This window comes from Tiliqua scincoides, chromosome 13 (genome assembly GCF_035046505.1).
Source record: "Tiliqua scincoides isolate rTilSci1 chromosome 13, rTilSci1.hap2, whole genome shotgun sequence".
Taxonomy (NCBI): Eukaryota; Metazoa; Chordata; class Lepidosauria; order Squamata; family Scincidae; genus Tiliqua; species Tiliqua scincoides.
In genome coordinates this window covers 3,968,673-3,983,907 of record NC_089833.1, presented here as the reverse complement: position 1 = coordinate 3,983,907, position 15,235 = coordinate 3,968,673, and the positions used below count along the sequence as shown (strand labels likewise).

General features: G+C 48.9%; 2 protein-coding genes across 8 annotated transcripts in view; one reads left to right on the top strand and one right to left on the bottom strand.

The window, feature by feature from the left end:
• The window catches only part of UBN1 (ubinuclein 1), a 32,210-nt gene extending 24,135 nt beyond the window's left edge, over positions 1–8,075 (bottom strand). Inside the window, exons 1-2 of one of the 2 annotated variants that reach the window (XM_066640826.1) lie at positions 7,955–8,075; positions 80–905 (exon numbers count right to left, since the gene is read on the bottom strand). In XM_066640826.1, the coding sequence (XP_066496923.1) occupies positions 80–328 (249 nt within the window). In that variant the 5' untranslated portion in view covers positions 329–905; positions 7,955–8,075. Of the gene's footprint in view, positions 1–79; positions 906–7,467; positions 7,563–7,954 lie in introns of those variants that run through there. The other variant, XM_066640827.1, reaches the window with a different exon arrangement.
• Positions 8,076–12,234: 4,159 nt separating this feature from the next.
• Positions 12,235–15,235, top strand: part of GLYR1 (glyoxylate reductase 1 homolog) — a 50,725-nt gene continuing 47,724 nt past the window's right edge. For all 6 annotated transcript variants that reach the window (XM_066640550.1, XM_066640547.1, XM_066640549.1 and 3 more), the window contains exon 1: positions 12,235–12,334. In XM_066640550.1, the coding sequence (XP_066496647.1) occupies positions 12,270–12,334 (65 nt within the window). In that variant the 5' untranslated portion in view covers positions 12,235–12,269. The remainder of the gene's footprint in view (positions 12,335–15,235) is intronic.

Sequence of the window (15,235 nt, the reverse complement as noted above, 5' to 3'; positions counted from 1 at the left end):
GGGCAACATTTGGGACAACGCCTCTGGTGCCAGGTGGTCCTGAGGAGGCCCCAAGAACACCACACAGACCCCCACGCACCTTTTCTCCTATGGAGCTGCTTTTCCCTTTGCCCCGAGTGTTTTTCAGCAGCTCTGGATAAAAGAACTCCGGACAACGCTTGTGATCTGGCTCAAAGAGGGTGAGGGCGATGCGAACTGCCGCTGCGGCAGGTTCTGAGTCCTGGAGCGGCTCTGCTCCTGTGAGGTCTTCCCGACGAGGCTTCTTCAGCAGAGTGCTGCTCAGCGGGCCTGACAGAGACGTGAGCTGGACCCTGTGGGGTTCCGTCATGGCGATGCCGACGTCACGGCTGCTCTCACGGCATGGTCTCCATCAAACTACACCAAAGGCTGCACGTATGTATCCGGGGGGATATCACCATAAGGACATGGACTTATGCACAAACAGGGAAGTCAAGTACAGAAATCACAACAGAGGCTGGATTCCACTTTTTCTTTCTTAAAAAAAGCCCTCAAAGCCCTCTAGTTTCAACAGAGGTAAAGAATCATCCCATAGTAGCACCTTCCAGGAGAACATGTGGCCCTCAATGCCACAGTCTTAATGCACTAAGACTGCTTCAGGTGGAAAAATCAGAAAGGTGCCAACAACTTCCCGAACAGAGCAGTTTTTACAGAACCAGTTTCAGTGTGACCCTGGCCAGAGGGGTCCGTCAGGGTGACGTCACCTGGAGTTACAGCACTTCCCACAGTGAGGTCTAGCATGGTGCCAGGAAAACCCAAGGCATCTGTTCTGGCTTTCAGCAGGACCCAGAGACATCTCTGCCAAGATTCACAGCTTCATCAGTCCAGTCCCGCAGCATGCAGACAGGGTGCCCAAAAGTTCCTTCTGAAGGCAAGTCTTCATATTTCTATTTAAAAAGGAAAACCAGAAAGGTCCAGTCAGCAGAGGCAGCATGGGTGCAGTGCTGCCATGGCTCCCTCCACCCACATCCACACTCCCCAACATAAGCGCTATGCGTCATTTCTACATTCATATACAAACAGATGCTACTTAAATGCAAACAAGCCCCAGCTGGCAGAGCTGAGGCTGTACCAAAACAGGAATTATACCAGACTGGCCAAGGTAGTACTTCAGTTCTAGAATTCTCTATCACAGGAAATTGGTGGGCCTTTCGTATATGTGGCTTTAAGAAAGGGTTAGACAAATTCAGAACGCGAACACGAGCCTCAAGGCTGGAATGGATCCTCCATATTCTAGGAGAAGTGTACCTGCCAGGTACCAAGCTGCCAGGGCCAAACAACAAGACATTACAATAGCTATTAGGGTTGCAGCTAAAAATTGAACACTAACCTAGATAAACTACTAGCTTTGACTCAGACAGGCAAGTCCTGTGTTCTTATCTAGCAGGCTAGTTGTGAACCAACAGTTACACAGTGACTAACACATCTATAACAACCTCATACTAAACTGGGTTCCAAAACGCTCAAACTCAAAAAGGTGCTATTTTTAACATTTGATTAGCGCCTCGTGTCAAGAGAAGATGATTAGCAAACGATGGCATAAATGACTAGATGTTCCAGCCTCTACAGCAGTGTTTCTCAAACTGTGGGTCAGGACCCACTAGGTGGATCGCAAGTCAATTTCAGGTGGGTCCCCATTTATTTCAATATTTTATTTTTAATATATTAGACTTGATGCTCCCATGGTACGTGACTGCATTTGGGGAAATGTTACAGACCTGTACTTTTAACAAGCTACTATGTATATTCTTTAACAATGATAGTAAATGGCACTTACTCCTGGGTGAGTAGGATTACAGCCTGGGATTGTTAAAAATGTTCCTGCTTGATGATGTCACTTCCAGTCATGACATTACTTCTGGTAGGTCCTGACAGATTCTTATTCTAAAACGTGGGTCCCGGTGCTAAAAGTGTGAGAACCACTGCTCTAGAGAGAATATGAGCAAACAGAATCTGTTAAAACTATTGATAAGAGCGATTGGAACCAAAGGCCCAGTTGGGAAATTGTGCCCAGAAAAAAAAAAATTTGTTAAAAAAGACCATGACCAAGGACAACCATTATAACCGTGGTTATAGAGGCCCAGTAGAGGTATATACCACAAAGAAAGAAGGGCTCCACTAAATCCAGGAGGGTGCCCGCATGGTTAAGCAGCCAAGTTAGAGAGGCTGTGAAGGGCAAGGAAGCTTCCTTCCGTAAATAGAAGTCTTGCCCTAATGAGGAGAATAAAAAAGAACATAAACTGTGGCAAAAGAAATGTAAGAAGGTGATATGGGAGACCAAGAGAGACTATGAGGAACGCATGGCCAGCAACATTAAGGGGAATAATAAAAGCTTCTTCAAATATGTTAGAAGCAGGAAACCCGACAGAGAAACGGTTGGCCTTCTGGATGGTGAGGGGGGGAAAGGGGAGATAAAAGGAGACTTAGAGATGGCAGAGAAATTAAATGAGTTCTTTGCATCTGTCTTCACAGCAGAAGACCTCAGGCAGATACCACTGCCCCAGTGGCCCCTCCTGACCAAGGAATTAAATCAGATAGAGGTTAAAAGAGAAGATGTTTCAGACCTCATTAATAAATTAAAGATCAATAAGTCACCGGACCCCGATGCCATCCACCCAAGCCTTATTAAGGAATTGAAGAATGAAGTTGCTGATCTCTTGACTAAAATATGCAACTTGCCTCTCAAAATGGCCACAGTGCCAGAGGATTGGAGGATAGCAAATGTCACGCCGATCTTCAAAAAGGGAAAGAGAGGGAAACTATAGGCTGGTCAGCCTAACATCTATACCGGGTAAGATGGTGGAATGCCTCATCAAAGATAGGATCTCAAAACACATAGACAAACAGGCCTTGATGAGGGAGAATCAGCATGGCTTCTGTAAGGGTAAGTCTTGCCTCACGAACCTTATAGAATTCTTTGAAAAGGTTAACAGGCATGTGGATGCAGGAGAACCCATAGACATTATATATCTGGACTTTCAGAAGGTGTTCGACACGGTCCCTCACCAAAGGCTACTAAAAAAACTCCACAGTCAGGGAATTAGAGGACAGGTCCTCTCATGGATTGAGAACTGGTAGAAGACCAGGAAACAGAGAGTGGGTGTCAATGGGCAATTTTCACAATGGAGAGAGGTGAAAAGCTGTGTGCCCCAAGGATCTGTCCTGGGACCGGTGCTTTTCAACCTTTTCATAAATGACCTGGAGACAGGGGTGAGCAGTGAGGTTGTAAAGTTTGAGGAAGACACCAAACTTTTCCAAGTGGTGAAGACCAGAAGTGATTGTGAGCAGCTCCAGAAGAATCTCTAGAGACTGGCAGAATGGGCAACAAAATGGCAGATGCACTTCAATGTCAGCAAGTGTAAAGTCATGCACAATGGGGCAAAAAAATCAAAACTTCACATACAGGCTGATGGGTTCTGAGCTGTCTGTGACAGATCAGGAGAGAGTTCTTGGGGTGGTGGTGGACAGGTCGATGAAAGTGTCGACCTACTGTGTGGCAGCAGTGAAGAAGACCAATTCCATGCTTGGGATCATTAGAAAAGGTATTGAGAACAAAACAGCTAGTATTATAATGCCGTTGTACAAATTTATGGTAAGGCCACACCTGGAGTATTGTGTCCAGTTTGGTCGCCACATCTCAAAAAAAGACATAGTGGAAATGGAAAAGGTGCAGAAGAGAGCAACTAAGATGATTACAGGGCTGGGGCACCTTCCTTATGAGGAAAGGCTATGGCGTTTGGGCCTCTTCAGCCTAGAAAAGAGGCGCCTGAGGGGGGGACATGATTGAGACATACAAAATTATGCAGGGGATGGACAGGGGATAGAGAGATGCTCTTTACACTCTCACATAACACCAGAACAAGGGGACATCCACTAAAATTGAGTGTTGGGAGAGTTAGGACAGACAAAAGAAAATATTTATTTACTCAGTGTGTGGTTGGTCTGTGGAACTCCTTGCCGCAGGATGTGGTGACGGCATCTGGCCTGGACGCCTTTAAAAGGGGATTGGATAAGTTTCTGGAGAAAAAATCTATTATGGGTTACAAACCATGATGCATATGTGCAACCTCCTGATTTTAGAAATGGGTTATGTCAGAATGCCAGATGCAAGGGAGGGCACCAGGATGAGGTCTCTTGTTATCTGGTGTGCTCCCTGGGACATTTGGTGGGCTGCTGTGAGATACAGGAAGCTGGACTAGATGGGCCTATGGCCTGATCCAGTGGGGCTGTTCTTATGTGGTCACGACAAAGCAATTAAGCAGCAGTTTTTCCTGAAGTACTGAAAGCGAGATGTACACAAACAGGCTTGGAAGAATACATGATTTGAGAGAGTCATTTCCTTGGGGTGGCCCACTTCAAAACAATTAATCTCTGAGGAAAAAGTAGCATACCTTGTTAAGAGCGGCAGAATGGCGTAACGGTAAGCCTATCAGGATGCAGAGAATTTGATCTAAAGACCTGTTTAGCAAGGAAGCTGACTTGGACCCTTTTACCCTCTAAGGCTAAATTCTCTAAGGCAGAGAACTGTCTTATGGGCAGCACCATAAGAGAGACAAAGGGCCCAATCCTATCCAACTTTCCTGAGTTGATGCAGCTGCACCAATGGGGCATATTCTGAATCCTTTGGTGTGAGGCCAGTCACGGAGGCCTCCTCCATGGGTTGCATTGCTTCAACATGGAAAAACTGGATATGACTGGACCCTAAGACAGCAGACCTGAACACAGTGGGGCTCACTTCTCAGTAAACATATATAGGATTGTGCTGTTAGGCTGCAATCTATATAGTTTCATGGGAGTAAGTCCCAAGAAATTAAGTGAGACTTACTTCTGAGTAGACAAGGAGTTGTACTGTTAATCTACCTCACACTGCAACTGTGGAAAAGAAAATGAGATAAGAAATTCTAAGAGAGAGAGAGAGTGTTCTAATAGCAACATACGAAAAGGGAGCAATACAGATTCTGTTATTGTTCAGTTCTGGATGCTCCTAATTTGTAGAGAAAAGGTAACAAAATAACAGTTGGGGGAAACGAAGCAGTTCTCCCTAAAAGAGAGGATCCATATAATTTGCGCATGGAACCAACTGGACAAAGCACACGCGCCTTCAAGCTCCATCTCCACCACACTTTGTTCTGCTGCCTCTCTAATGGGCTAGGAGGCAGGAGGTCACACACATCTCACCCTCTGCTCTGTCAATGACACAGGGACGGGAAGGATTCACAGAAAGATCTGAAAGCACTCAAATACAGCCATTTCCTTATTTTACAGTCTCCTTTCACTTTCCAGAGAGTTAATGGGTGACCTGCTTCTGATCCCCATAGGACAGTAGCAAATAATTTTTTCCCCTGCATTTAACCATTTGCTCCTTTCCACCCGAGAGGGGCTCGCTATAACAATGTCGAGGAGACCAGGCTCCAAGAGAAAGCGGAAAACTTGGCATGGCGCAGTAGCTAAGAGAGGACCATGATGTCCCTGGTACAAACCTCATTTCAGTGGTGAGTTTACAAGGTGACCTTTAGCAAAGCTACTAGTCAAACCACAGCCCTCCAACTGTCACGCAGAGATAAAACACAGCCTTGTGTTATCACTTCACTGGAATATTACCAATACAACACACGAGGCGCTTCAATCATTCAAGAACATCAAAACAGTTAAGCGTTTTCAAAAACACAGAAATAGTCACTGTAGAGCAGAATCAGACCAAAAGAATATCCAGTCCAACACTCTTATCTCTGATAGCAGCCAACCGCCTGCCTGCAAGAAGCTCACATGCTGGAGCACAAAGGAACTTGCTGCAGTTGGCCCCCAGCAGCCAGATACCTGCTACACTACTGAGGAGGCACCACTGCTGAACTGTTGTGCTCATCAGACATCTGCAGACCTGTGAGAAGATCCATAAAGAAATCTCTCTCCTGAATCAGAGCGAATTCTATCCATTGCAGGCAAAACCAGAGCCTCCAGGGAAGGCCACAAGTGGGGCACAAAGAGACAACAGTTTTTCCCTGTCATTTGTGTCCCCCTGCAACAACAGGTGCTCAGTGGTACACCAAACCAGCCCTTGGAGGCTCCAATCAGGCATTATAGCTCATAGCTGCTGACAGTCACCCCACCGGACCTTCCATGAAAGCCTCTAATTCAGCATTTCTCAAATTGTGGGTGGGGACCCACTAGGTGGGTCGCAAGCCAATTTCAGGCGGGGGGTGTCACGTAGCATCTAGCTCAGCTGCCATTTAAAATACAGACAGAGCTGCTGGACAGGGTGGGAGACAGGCCTGGCGGTTTGTCCTGAAATGGTGGGAAGATGGGATGTTGGGGGGGGGAGGGCTGTGTGGCTGGAGAAAGAGCCAAGTCTGCCTTCTGCTCTGCGTTGGAATGTTCGAATTTTGAGCTAGGCAGAAGAACAGCAAAAGCGCACCAAGTAAAGGGACTTTTGGCTGATCTTGGCTTAGGGTTGAAGCCCTAATTGCTGATGTCTCTTCTGAGCATGACATCACTTCCCGTGGGTCCTGACAGAATGTCACTCTAAAAAGTGGGTCCCAATGCTAAAATATTTGACAATCACTGCTCTAAATAGACAGATAGAATAAACTTGGGTCCGTTGTATCAATGGGCTCCACATCTGTAGATTTAACTATCTGTGGATTGAAATTATTCAAAAAATCCACCTATCCTCCAGCAGCCTCCTGTCATTTCACAGCTCTCTCTGTGGCACTTCTCGTTCTCCTTGCACAATGCCATTTCAGAGCACTCACCCTGTTTGTTAAGTTTAGGCACACTGGGATAGACTGCTCCTGCACAAGGAGGCTTCACCCACAGCCAAATCAAGCCCTCCAATCTGTGTCCCTCTTGTAATTCTGGGGTAGACTGCCTTGACGCAAGGAGGCTCCAACTCCAGTTTTCCTTCTCCCCACCTCCAGCTTGCGTCCCACTTGGTGCTTCAGGGTAGACTACCCCCACATGAAGAGGCTCTATGCTGCTATCAGATCAGGCCCCTCCAATTTGTGTCCCATTTGGCACTCTACAGCAGACTGCCTTGACACAAGGAGGCTTCACCCAGAGACTTTTCCTTCCTTCCTTCAGCCTGCGTTCCACTTGATGCTCTAGGGTGGACTACCTCCCACATGAAGAGGGTCCAGCCACAACCAAGTCAGAACCTCCATCCAATCTGCGTCCTGCTTGGCTCTCCAGGGTAGACTGCCCTTGCACAAGGAGGCAGCACCCCAAAGACTTTTCCTTCTCCCCTCAGCCTGTGTCCCACTAGGTGCTCTAGTATACACTGCCCCTGCACAAGGAGACTCCACCCCAGAGGCTTTTCCTGCCCCCCCTCGCTCTTTCCCCCTCTACACCCTTCTTTTACTCCAGGGTAGACTGCCCCCACACAAGGAGGCTCAACCCGAGACTTTTCTTTCCCCCCTTCAGCCTGGTTCCACTTGATGCTGTAGGTCAGACTACCTTGGCACAGGAAGGCTCCACCCCAGAGATTTTTCCTCCACCCTTCAGCCTTGGTGCTCTAAGGTAGACTGCCCCTGCACGAGGAGGCTCCACCACTTCTAGGCCAGGTCCTTCTATCTGCGCCCCACTTGGTCCTCCAGGGCAGACAGCCTTGGCACAGAGAGGTTCAGCCCCAGAGACCAGATGCTGCAGGTAGACTGCCCCTGCACGAGGAGGCTCCACTGCCAGGCCAGGCCCTCAGGTCGGCTCAAAGGAGCCCCGCCCATGAAGAGGCCCCCCCACCTCAGGGCCCCCACCCCAGAGGGCGCTGTCGCCACCCCGCCCGCCCAGCGTGGGGGAGCCAGAGGCGTCCCCTGCCTGCCCTCCAGGCCGGGCTGCTCCCCTCAGGCTCCAAGGCGGAGGGATCTGGGTAGGCCCCGTTGCCCCTGGTTACGGGGAGGTGCTGCGGCGCGCCCCGCCGAGGTTTGTCCCTCTGCGCGCGCGGTACCTGGCAGCCGTTAACGGTCGCGCGCCTCGCCGCAGCAGCGCCGCCGTCGCCCTCGCCTGCCTCGGACCTGCTGCCGCCGCCGCTGCCCCAAAGCGCCGCTGCCGCCGGATCCGATCCCCCAATCCCATTCTGCCCCCCTGCACGTGACGGGGGAGCGGGGACAAGGGCAAAACCGCTGAGGCCGCGCCACGTGACGCCAACGACGCGCTTCCCTCCAAGTTCATAGACCGGGAAAGGGCTAGAGTCGCAAACCTCCATTTTGTCCCTCTAAGGAGCACTTCCGGGTTCTGACGGGAGACTTTTTTTTATCAACCCCTTTACGGGTTACTTTTCTGCAGGGACCTGCAGTGGGTGGGGAGGCAGGTGAGGCAGAGCCTCCCCACTGGAGTCCTTCGAAAAGCACCACTGCAATGACCATTAGGAGCATGAGGTCCTAGAGCAGCAGGGACCTGCAGTGGGTGGAGAGGCAGGTGAGGCAGAGCCTCCCACCAGAGTCCTTTGAAAAGCGCCACCACAAGGACCTCAAGAACCATTAGGTCCTAGAGGAGCAGGGATCTTCGGTGGGAGGTCTTCAAAAAGCACCCCAACTAGGACCATGAGGTCCTAGAGCAGCAGGGACATGTGATGGATGAGACAGAGCCTCCCCACCAGAGTTCTTCAAAAAGCACCGCCACAAGGACCATGAGGTCCTAGAGGAGCAGGGGCATGCAGTGGGTGGGGAGGCTTTGGGAGACCTTCAAATAGCACCGCTGCTGTGTGTGGCACCCAAGCACCCACAACCCACATGCTCTGCATTCTCCACACTATGCATGGGTGCCTCACATGGCGGGGCACTTTTCAAAGGACTCCAGTGGGGAGGCTCTGCCTCACCCGCCCACTGCACACATCCCTGCTTTTATGTTTCTTATACTGGCTGCACTGGTTTTGATTTTATGCTGATCTGTGACCATAAAGAAACTGAAACATGGAATATCCACCCCCATGAGTGGAAGTAAAATTTACCTCTTGGAAATCCACAGAGAAATTTATTTATATCCTTTATCTCCCAAGTGGGCATTCAAAGCAGCTTACAAAATGTCAATAAAAGCATAAAATACAATATAAAACATAAATATTTACTGTTAAACAGTAGATAATATAAAAATCAGTTTTAGTATTCCTCTTGGTTGGGCACCCTGAAACAACCAACAACAACAGAAACCAACAAACAACAGAAACCAACAAACAGAAATCTGTGGGATGACAAGTTGCACCTGCTGCAATTCTCTCTTCTATAGAGAGAATTAAAGGTCCAGCATCCCTAAAGTTGAAAGTCTGAGCACCCCTGTTTTAAGTATTTCAAGTTTGTGTTTTTTTAAACACCCCATCCCACTGTCAATTAAATTGCATGGCCACACAATATAGTAGCCCTGATCTAAAAATATGGCCTAGGCAGGGAGGCAGAGGCACCTGATGCATGTGTGTCAGAGGCATGTGTCACCCCACATGCAGGCTATGCAAAATCTAGATGCAAAATAAAAAACATATGCTGTCTGTGCAAAGCCTAAGCAAAATCTTGATATAAAACAAAACCCACTGCAAAATCTAGATGCAAAAACAAAATCTATTGCCAGTGGCATAGCTAATAATCATGTAGTTTGGTGCCAAGCTCAAAATGTTGCCCCAGAAGTGATGTCAAAACCAGAAATGATGTCACACCTGGGCTTTTTAAAAAGTGAAAATTGGGAGGAACCCACCTCCTCCCACCACCCACTTGCTCTGCTGCCTCCCCCCCCCCAGTCAGTAGCTGCGTGTCCCTCCTCCTCCCCACTGGTCCTCCCCACTGCATGTCCCTGTTCCTCTAGGACCTCATGGTCCTTGTGGTGGTGCTTTTTGAAGAACTCTGGTGGGGAGGCTCTGCCTCATCCATCACATGTCCCTGCTGCTCTGGGACCTAAGGCATCTACCTGTTACCTGGGGTCAAATAAGATTTTGTAGCTCCCCCTCCACAACAAAATAAAATTTAATTAATTAAGAAAATAAATAAAACATTATTGATTCCATGATGTATCATTATAATATTTCATTGGTACTCAGAACAATCAGTCTCATAGGTCAGTTTTGATTTAAGCAAATCCACTTTTTGTTCCATAAAGGCTGTTGTGTTTTCATTTTTCTGGTTAATTGGCCATAACTTTTGACAGAATACATACCAAGATTTTGACAATTTTGGCCACTAGTTCAGCTCAGCTTGTTGCCCCTCAAAAGCTTCTGGTCATCAGATTACTCCTCTGACCTTATTCAAGGCGGTTCACATAGGAAGGCTATCTCTATCCCCAGGGGATTTTTACAATAACAGAAAGGTTCTATCTTTCAAGAACCGCACAACATTTCAGATGGATCTTTCACAGTCTGGTATCACTTCTGGCCCCCAGTTGCCTCCCGTGCTGGCTGACAAGTAGCTCTTTCATCTCTCACTTGAAGGGCAGCCACTTCTTCACTCACACCAAAGAGCAGGTGGAATAACTCAGCTCAGCTTGTCAGCTGCTTCAAGGTGTCGCCATTCACAGAGCTGCCGGTGGCCTCGAACTGGCGACATTCAGATGTTATCTTCGGGTTAACGGAGGCTGGATCCCAAAGGATCTCCTCTATGGAGAACTCGTGCAGGGAAAGCGCCCTACAGGTAGACCACAGCTGCAATACAAGGACATCTGCAAGAGGGATCTGAAGGCCTTAGGAGCGGACCTCAACAAGTGGGAAACCCTGGCCTCTGAGCGGCCTGCTTGGAGGCAGGCTATGCAGCATGGCCTTTCCCAGTTTGAAGAGACACTTGGCCAACAGACTGAGGCAAAGAGGCAAAGAAGGAAGGCTCATAGCCAGGGAGACAGACCAGGGACAGACTGCACTTGCTCCCGGTGTGGAAGGGATTGTCACTCCCGGATTGGCCTTTTCAGCCACACTAGATGCTGTTCCAGAACCACCATTCAGAGTGCAATACCAGAGTCTTTTGAGACTGAAGGTTGCCAACAGTCAACAGCATCCTCTAGCCCAGACCTCCTGCCCAGTGCCTGGTGCAACTGCTACCCCCTGCACCCTCTTAGCTATGCCACTGTCTATTGCATAGTGTACATTTTTGATGCAAAAACAAGATCTGTGCACAATGTGGATGCAAATTAATATCTATGCAAAAAACTTGATACAAAAACCATTTATGCAAAGTTTTGATGCCAAATCAAAACCTACTGCAAGATCTTGAAAAAGTAAGAGGGGTCTCCAGATGTCTCAGACTGAGTCATTACTGACCCTTGGGTCACAGCAGACTGCAAGGGGGGAGGTTCGCCTCTGCCTTCCCCAGTCCTGCAAGTACACAACCTCTGCAAAATCCTGATGCAGAATCAAAACTTGTCATAAAATCCATGCAAAAGTCTCGGTCCAAAGTTAAAGTCTGTGCAAAATCTTGGTGCAAAAATAAGGTCTATGGCAGTGATTTTCAACCTTTTTCGTCTGATGGCACACCGACAAGGTGCTAAAATGGTCAAGGCACACCAGCCGTCTTTGACAACTGACAAGGCACAGCATGCTGTTGGTGGGGGCTCAATGGTCCTATTAATAAATGACCCTCCACCAAACTTCCATGGCACACCTGGGGACCATTCATGGCACACCAGTTCGCCATGGCACAGTGGCTGAAAATGGCTGATCTATGGAGTGTCAGTGCAAAACCACCAAATTTTTTTTGGTGGTGGGGGGGGAAGCAAAAAGCAATAATAAGGAAAAAAGAGCCTAAGGGCCCCACACTGGCCAGCTTTCAGGTGGGGGTGCAGCTGAGCCTCTGCATGCTCAGGAGGGAGGTAACCACAGAGGCCCCCCCCCCCGGGCAAGGGAACCTCTGCTCCCTTCCCTGGGGGCTGCAGACTGCCTACACAGATGCTGGACCTGCCACCCCCTCCAGCACACTAGGACTTCCTTTCCCATCAGCCCTGCTCTTGTGGATGGCAACCGGAAGTGGCTCACGCTCCCAAGAGTCGGAAGTTGAAGCTTGGGTGGGGCCGCTCCAGCCGCATAAAAGAAAGACATCGCTGCTCCGCGCGACATTCTCGCCGCCCAGCGTCACGTGCAGGAGCCCGGCCAATCAGCGCGCGTGAGTAGTAGAACCGCTCCTTCTTTCTGTCTCTCCTGTTCCTCGTGCTGGAGGGCGGGGCCGCGTCCCGGCATGCTCCACGCGGGCTGAAGGAGCGAGCGGAGGGGGCTCGGCGGCCATTGGCTGCGGGTGAAGCAAGGAGGGGGAGGGGCGTGGTCGAGGCAGCAGCAGCGACGGTGCCGGCTGGGTCGGGAAATGGCGGCGGCGTCGGCTGCGGGGGCCGCGGTGCCTGTGAACCTGCGCCTGGGGGACCTGGTGTGGTGAGTCTGGGGCGGGGCGGGGTCTCCCCCGAGGGAGGGCCTGCTCTGAGGGGGTCTGGCCTGCTGGGGTGGTCAGGCCCTGTGGGGTGGCAGGGAGGAGGCCTCGTCCAGGTCTGTGGTGTTGAGCCCAGGGGGTTTGGGTGAGTGTGGAGCTAGGCCTGTCATGAGGGGTCTGGGTGGGTGTGGTGCTGGGACTGTCATGGGGGGGTCTGGGGTTAGGTCTGCATGGGGGGCGGGGCTAGGCCTGTCATGGAGTGTGAACGTGTCTGTCACCTGGAGTGTGGAGTGTGTCTGTCATGAGTGGCTGGCTGGGTGGGTGTGGGGCTAGGCCTGCCATGAGGGGTCTGGGGTTAGGTCTGCTTGTGGGGGCTGGGTGGGTGTGGGGCAAGGTCTGTCATGGGGGGTCTGGGTGGGTGTGGGGCTAGGACTGTCATGGAGTGTGAGGGTTAGGTCTGTCATGAGTGGCTGGGTGGGTGTGGGGCTAGGCCTGTCATGGGGGGCCTGTGGTCCTTGAGGGCCAGGGGTAGTTGTGGGGGTGAAAAAAGAGAAGGGGAGCATTTTCAAGTACTTTCTGTGTGGGTGGATGAGGAGGAACTTGGACCTGGGAGGCAAGTGGGAGGAGAGCGTGCAGCTTCCTTGGTAGGGCAGCAGGGAGGTGGTGGGTTGGCGGAAGGGGTTTCCGTGGGTCTGGTGGGACAGTCCTGGAACAATAAGAGCATAAAAAGATCCTGCTGGATTAGCCCAAAGGGCCATCCAGGCAGGCTTCCTGGATTTCACAGTGGCCCCCCAATGCCTCATGGAGCACACAGGACAACAAGAGACCTGCATCCTGGTGTTCTCCTTTGCATCTGGTATTCTGAGGTAGTTTACTTCTGAAACCAAAAGGTTTCATGTAAACATCCTGGCTTGCAAACTGTGGTGGACTTTTTCTATGGAAATTTGTCCAATCTCCTTTTCAAGGCATCCAGGCCAGATGCCATCACCATACCCTGTGGCGAGGAGTTCCACAGACTAATTACATGCTGGGTAAAGAAATATTTCCTTTTGCTATCTACTCTATCCATCCCCTTCTCTATTCCAAAGACACGTTATGAGAAGATCTGGCATGGATGTATTTAGTCCAGCTTCCTGTATCTAACAATAGCCCTCAAGATGTCTCAGGGAGCACACAAGACCACAAGAGACCTGCACCCTGATGCCACTCCTTTGCAATTAAACTTGACATGCCTGCAAAAGTCTGGTCCTAAAACCAGAAGGTTGCTTATTCTTATTGTACCTTGTAAGGTGCAATGAACTTTTCTTCCAGGAATCTGTCCGATCTCCTTTGAAATTGAGGGATTACAAATCCAGTCAAGTCCTTCAGGTGCCAAATCATGTGGCAAAGAGTTCTACAGATTAATGACGTGCTGGGTATAAGATCATAAGAAAAGTCGCTGGGTCAGGCCAAAGGGGACCCACCTAGTCCAGCTTCCTGTATCTCACAGCAGTCCTCCAGATGTCTCAGGGAGCACACAAGGTACCAATAGACCTGTATCCTGTTGCCATTTTGCTGCACCTGGCATTTCGAAGTAGCCTACTTTGAAAACCAGGAAGTTGCATGTACCCATCATGGCTTATGATGATGGCGTTTTCCTTTAGGAATCTGTCTGATTTCCTTTTAAAGGCATCAAGGTCATGTCCTTTCATCGCATCCTGTGGCAAAGAGTTCCACAGACTGACACATCACATTTGACACATTTCTCTTTGTTTGGGTTCCCACGGCTCTCAATAGTGGCTGTTCCCTGGTTCTGGTAGTGTGTGAGAGGAAAAGAATATTCCTTTGTCCATCTTTTGTGTAATTTTCTATGTCTCAATCATACCCCCAGGCGCCTTTTTTCTAAAGAGCTTCGAATGCTATAATCTTTCCTCATAAGGGAGGTGCCCCAGCCCAGTAATCATTTTGGTTGCTCTCTTCTGCATCTTGTCCATTTCCACAATATCTTTTTTGTGTCTGCAGGGGAGGAGCAACTTGGGTGGGGGTGGGTGGGCAAGATGGCAGACAGGTTGCAGTTTCTTTTGCTAAGGCAGCAAGAATGTGACATGGGGGGTTGGGGAGGAAGGTGCTTATCTTTGAGTCTGTTGGGACATTCCAGTGGCTGTGGAAATAGAGTAGAAGAAGCCAATTCCTTCCCAGCAGAACAATCTTCCAGGAGTCCTTTGCCATTTTAAGGAGAATTGTGTGCATTACACATAGGTAAGGTTGCCCTTGCACTTGGAGCTTTTTTGGAAGTTAGCAGGATACAATTGCTGCCAAACAGTGTGTTCTTGAGCATATTATTATTATTATTATTATTATTATTATTATTATTATTATTATTAACAATAACAACAACAACAACAACAGTATTTATGTACCACTTTTCAACTAAAAGTTCACAAAGTGGTTTACAGAGAAAAATCAAATATGTATTTAATGGGGCCAAAATCCTACAAAGTGTGCATTTAGAATTAATTAGGCTCAAATTTGGATGGAGCAGATAATTTTTACAATTCTTTCTAAGCTTGGAGCACAACTGACAGGTTACTGGCACTAGATGTACTGGTTAAGAGTGAATTGGGATCTGGCAAATCCCTGATTCAGATTTTACGATGCCCAGAAAGTTAACCAGATGTTCTTAAACTAGCCATTTGTTTTTCTTACATTACAGAGGTAATACAGATGGGGTGACATTTCTAAGCATTGTTGGGATAATTTATCCAAAGCACTTGGAATGCTGAAAATACTATGCAAATGTTTGGTATTATTATTCAGTGGAATTTTCAGGTAAGAGCCACAATGGCTCAACAACCTGGTTAGACCAATTAACTAGAAGCCATTGATATATTGTTACTATTTAGACTGTATTTTGGTTTGTCCTTTTC